The sequence below is a fragment of the Callorhinus ursinus genome, unplaced genomic scaffold (assembly GCF_003265705.2).
Source record: "Callorhinus ursinus isolate GAN/ISIS: 27379988/994484 unplaced genomic scaffold, GSC_fseal_2.0 scaffold20, whole genome shotgun sequence".
NCBI lineage: Eukaryota > Metazoa > Chordata > Mammalia > Carnivora > Otariidae > Callorhinus > Callorhinus ursinus.
This window is the reverse complement of record NW_027397082.1, coordinates 14517226-14523174: the sequence shown is the minus strand read 5'-3', so window position 1 is coordinate 14523174 and position 5949 is coordinate 14517226. Positions and strand designations below refer to the sequence as shown.

Sequence of the window (5949 nt, the reverse complement as noted above, 5' to 3'; positions counted from 1 at the left end):
AAAACAGACGCATAGATCAATGGAACAGAATCGAGAGCCCAGAAATGGACCCTCAACTCTATGGTCAACTTATTTTTGACAAAGCAGGAAAGAATGTCCAATGGCAAAAAGACAGTCTCTTCAACAAATGGTGTTGGGAAAATTGGACAGCCACACGCAGAAGAATGAAACTGGATCATTTCCTTACACCACACACAAAAATAGACTCCAAATGTTTGAAAGACCTAAACGTGAGACAGGAGTCCATCCAAATCCTAAAGGAGAACACAGGTAGCAACCTTTTCGACCTTAGCCGCAGCAACTTCTTCCTAGAAACATCGCCAAAGGCACGGGAAGCCAGGGCAAAAATGAACTATTGGGATGTCATCAAGATAAAAAGCTTTTGCACAGCAAAAGAAACAGTCCACAAAACCAAAAGACAACCGACAGAATGGGAGAAAATATTTGCAAACGACATATCAGATAAAGGGCTAGTATCCAAAATCTATAAAGAACTTATCAAACTCAACACCCAAAGAACAAATAATCCAATCAAGAAATGGGCAGAAGACATGAACAGACATTTCTCCATAGAAGACATCCAAATGGCCAACAGGCACATGAAAAAGTGCTCCACATCGCTCGGCATCAGGGAAATCCAAATCAAAACCTCAATGAGATACCACCTCACACCCGTCAGAATGGCTAAAATAAACAAGTCAGGGAACGAGAGATGTTGGCGGGGATGTGGAGAAAGGGGAACCCTCCTACACTGTTGGTGGGAATGCAAGCTGGTGCAACCCCTCTGGAAAACAGTATGGAGGTTCCTCAAACCGTTGAAATTAGAGCTACTGTTCGATCCAGCAATTGCACTACTGGGTATTTACCACAAAGATACAAATGTAAGGACCCGAAGGGGTACGTGTACCCCAATGTTTATAGCAGCAATGTCCACAATAGCCAAACTGTGGAAAGAGCCAAGATGCCCATCGACAGATGAATGGATAAAGAAGAAGTGGTATATATACACAATGGAATATTATGTAGCCATCAAAAGAAATGAGATCTTTCCATTTGCAATGACGTGGATGGAACTGGAGGGTGTTATGCTGAGTGAAATAAGTCAATCAGAGAAAGACATGTATCATATGACCTCACTGATATGAGGAATTCTTAATCTCAGGAAACAAACTGAGTGTTAGTGGAATGGTTGGGCGTGGGAGGGATGGGGTGGCTGGGTGATAGACATTGGGAAGGGTATGTGCTACGGTGAGCGCTGTGAATTGTGCAAGACTGTTGAATTACAGATCTGTACTTCTGAAACAAATAACGCAACATATTTTAAGAAAAAAGGAAAAGAAGAAGATAACAGGAGAGAAAGAAAAGGGGAGTATGTCAGTGGGGGAGACGAACCATGAGAGATGCTGGTCTCTGAAAAACAAACTGAGGGTTCTAGAGGGGAGGGGGGTAGGGGAATGGGTTAGCCTGGTGATGGGTATTGAGGAGGGCACGTTCTGCATGGAGCACTGGGTGTTATGAACAAACAATGAATCATGGAACACTGCATCAAAAACTAATGATGTAATATATGGTGATTAACATAACAATAAAAAAATTAAAAAACAAAGAAAAAAAAAGAGCAGCTATTCATTGTATGTAATCTTGCCACTTTCTTGTTTCATTAATTTCTATTTCTATCTTTACTGAAAAGTTTCTTTCAATTTTGTGGGCTTAGTTTTAGTAACATTTTACTAGTTTCTTATTAGTAATAATTCACTCACAACTTCTTTTTAATTAAAAAATACTTAAAGCTACAAATATTCTTCTGAGTCTAGCTTTAAGTTAAGCTCATGTTTTACTATGATTTGTTACTTTCATTCATTTCTAGACAATTTTTAATGTTGAGTTTATCATCACTGTGATTAGGAAATACTCAGAGGATTGTTACTTAATTTTTCAGGAGTTAAATTTGTTCTCTTTTATTAATGTTTTAAATTTGTGTGTTTATATCTTTGTTTTTGGTATACAGTCTTATTGGACTATGATAAAATAATTTGGCCTATGCAGTATCTTTAATTTAAAAATTTAGATTTTCTTTGTTGCTATTAGTGAATTTTTCTGTAAATATTCCATTGATTTAAGAAAAGAATATTTATGTATGTGATCTCTTTGGAAATAGTTGATTATATTATTCAAATTTCTGTTTGATTTTTGCCTACTGGATTTATCAATTTCTGTAAAAGACACATAAATACCTCCCTTTGTGTATTTGGCTGCTATAAGATCTGGTACAAGACAGTAATGACTAGCATATTACCATAGATTTTTTCCTTTAAGATAGAAAGTTGTCTTTTTCTTTCATTTAATGTAGTTAGTATCAAATGAAGGATTAATATTAATAAAGCCTATTTCTTTTTTGCATTTACATTACGTAGATATAGTAAGTACAAAATATATATCAGAAATGTATATGTTTGTCTGTGGGTATATGTTGACTTTAAGTAAATTTTTCAACAGTTTTGTTTAGGTATAATTGTTAAGCAGCTGCACACATTTAATGTATGCCATTTGATGAGTTAGTACATATGCAAACACTCGTGATAACATCACCACATGAAGATGATAAATGCATCCGGCATCTTCCAGAGTTCCCTTTGTGTCTCTTTCTTTTTTGTTTTTTTGCAGTAAGAACACAACATGAGATCTATTCTCCTAGAAATTGTGAAGTGCACAATACTGTGTTGTTACTATAGCCATCGTGTTGTATAGCAAACTTCTAGAATTTATTCATTTAGCATCACTGAAACTTGATACTGTTTGTAGAACAACTCCCAATTTCCCCACTCCCCAGCTCCTGGCACCCACTATTGTATTCTCTGCTTCTATAAGTTGGACTATTTTAGATACCTCACATAAGTGGTAAAGAACTAGTCAGATGTTTCACCAAAGAAAACATACAAATGGCTAAGAGGCATATGAAAATATGTTCAACATTATTATTTTAAGTAAACTTTTAATCAAAATCTAACATTCCTAAAGGCCCAAGATCATAAGTGCACAGCTTGCTAAGCTATTATGGAGTGATTATACTTTTGTAGACACCAACAAGATTAAGAAATATAGTATTTATAGTATCCAAAAAAAAATCTTTGTTTCTGGTTCCAGTTATTTCCCTTTAAATAAACACCTTTATGTAGGTACTTGGCAGGCGGACTGTAAGGTGCCCTTGCCATCCCCTCCACCCCCTGAACCAATGATCTTGACTTGCTTCTAACCAAAAGAAATGGTAAAGGGGATGAGATGTCACCATGTGCTTGTTATGTTGTATGTGACTTCTTCTTGCTAGTGAATTAGCTCCACAGACTCCTTGCTGGCTTGACAGAGTGATGATGTTGGGAAAACCCACATGGCAAGGAATTAAGGGCAGCCTCTAGGAACTGCAGGAAGTCTCCAGGACCAGAGTCAACTGACAGCCAGAGAGAAGCCATGTCTCTCATTCCTAACAGGAAATAAATTCTGCCAGCAAACTGAATTGTTTTGGAAGCAGATCCTTCCCCAGAGACACCTCCAGAAGACAATGAACTGAGCAGATACCTTAATTGCTTCTTTGTGATAGTTTAAGCAGAGGATCTAGAAAAGCCATGCTTGACCTCTGAACACACAGAAAATTTGAAATAATCAGCGTGTGTTGTTTTAATTCTCTAAATTTGTGGGAATTTGTTATGTAGTGATACATGACTAATAAGCCCCTATTCTGAATTCAATCTACCGTAGTTTTGCGTGGTTAGAATTTTATATCAATAATTTAGTGCGTGGTCATTTGTATCTGGCTTCGTTTGCTCAGTGTTATATTGCTTCTGCAGTTCTTTGATGTGTTATTGTATATAAATGTTAGATTCTATCAGCATTTTCTCCTTGTTTTCATGGGAGCACTGGCCTATATATGTGGCTCTCCATGTAAATCTATAGTCAGTCCGCATTACTTTACTGGTCAGAATGCCAGTAGGTGACCAAAAGGACACACAGGAACACCTATTTAATTGGCCATCATTCCTGATTCCCCTCAATTTTTCAGTTTATTATTAAATTATAATGTATGCCTTTAATCTCTGAATTTTTTTAAGTTGGAAATTATGCAGACAAATTAATCTGTAATTCAATTCACAACTTTAATATTTTCCCAAGTTATTTTGAGTGAATGCTACTTAGAAAATCCTGGTTATAAAAAGAGTTTTATTTTGCCACTAGCTAATATGGAGTATTCCCATAGAGCTGTAAATGAGCTCAATATTCATTATGCAAACGAATAGAACCAGACAAAATTAAATGGGTGCAGCTTTGTGGCATCATTTCAGGGACCTAATCAGGGGTTTCAGGCCTCCAGGCTAAGGGAGTCATGTTAATTTGCTCTTGAGAAATAATAAAACATTTCAAAGAGAAATTTCATTGCAAAGGGTCTGACCTAAAGGGAGGAAAGGTTTCAGGGAGATGGTGCTAGGAAGTGATGGTAACTCCATCATGCTGCTTCATGCCTGAAGGCAACTTTCATGGTCCATTCTGCTGTGTTTGGTTTGGTGATCAACTCTTAGTCCTGACTTCATAAGGACCAATTATCTATTTTTATCATCTTCTTCCTGATGAACTAACTGGGAGATACATATTCTCATGTATTTAACTTTTTGAGAGATGGATCCAACAGAAAAATATTCCTAATTTACTTAGCACAAAACTAAATCTAGGTACTGTTTCTGGCTTTGCCACCAAAACACTGTATATCTTTGAGTAAATAACTTCATCTTCCTGGCTGTTCATTTCCTCCTTGATTAAAATACTGTTATCTCACTACTATTAGTAATAATAATGATAGAGGAGAGATGGATGGACCAGATAATCATACAGGGAACTAAAACCTCAGAAACTAAAATGGAAAGAGTATTGAGCACAATCTGATTCACAGACCTTATGTGCACAAGGATGGAACTATGCTAGGGAAGGTAAAGTAATATCTCATGAGACTAGGGAATATACCCCAGTTTTCTTGAATTCAATTTCTGGTTCTTTTTTACTATGATACTCTAATTTCTAAGTGTATTTAAGATTCAAAAATTCTTGCTTTTGGCTTTCGGCTCGGGGAGGCAAAGGTGCAACTTTTTTCGGTCGTCCCCAATCCGGGTTCATCCGACACCAGCCACCTCTGCCATGCCGCCTAAGTTCGACCCCAACGAGATCAAAGTCGTGTACCTGAGGTGCACCGGTGACGAAGTCAGTGCCACGTCTGCCCTGGGCCCGAAGATAGGCCCGCTGGGTCTGTCTCCAAAAAAGGTTGATGATGACATCGCCAAGGCAACCGGTGATTGGAAGGGTCTAAGGATTACGGTGAAACTGACCATTCAGAACAGACAGGCCCAGATTGAAGTGGTACCTTCTGCCTCCACCCTGATTATCAAAGCCCTCAAGGACCCACTAAGAGACAGAAAGAAGCAGAAAAACATTAAGCACAGTGGAAATATCACTTTTGATGAGATTGTCAATATTGCCCGGCAGATGCGACACCGATCTTTAGCGAGAGAACTCTCTGGAACTATTAAAGAGATCCTGGGGACTGCCCAGTCTGTGGGCTGCAATGTAGATGGCCGCCACCCTCATGACATCATAGATGACATCAACAGTGGTGCGCTGGAATGCCCGGCTAGTTAACTGCAAAGGAAAATGTTTCAATAAAGGATCATTTGACAACCAAAAAAAAAAAAAAAAAAAAGATTCAAAAATTCTTTTCTAGACAACATAAAAATATCCAAAAGGATCTGCAAGATAATTGGCAGCTATATTGGAAAAAAAAAATCTGAACTCTTTGGGTGAATAAAATAAGTTAATCAAAGAATAAAAATTTCTGGTTTATGGACAATATGTGGAGAATTCTATATATTCTATATTCTTATTCAACAGTGTTGCACATTAAGAGAGAGAGCA

The 5949-nt window shown here is 37.5% G+C and overlaps 1 protein-coding gene across 1 annotated transcript; it reads left to right on the top strand.

The window, feature by feature from the left end:
* Positions 1-5159: 5159 nt before the first annotated feature.
* Positions 5160-5723, top strand: LOC141374686 (large ribosomal subunit protein uL11-like). The gene has a single exon (XM_073904545.1). It carries the CDS (start codon positions 5179-5181, stop codon positions 5674-5676), a length of 498 nt encoding a protein of 165 aa, XP_073760646.1. The 5' UTR covers positions 5160-5178; the 3' UTR covers positions 5677-5723.
* Positions 5724-5949: the final 226 nt, after the last annotated feature.

Excerpts from the sequence above, each read along its gene's own strand:
- LOC141374686 (XM_073904545.1), top strand. The coding sequence starts at position 5,179 with ATGCCGCCTAAGTTCGACCCCAACGAGATCAAAGTCGTGTACCTGAGG.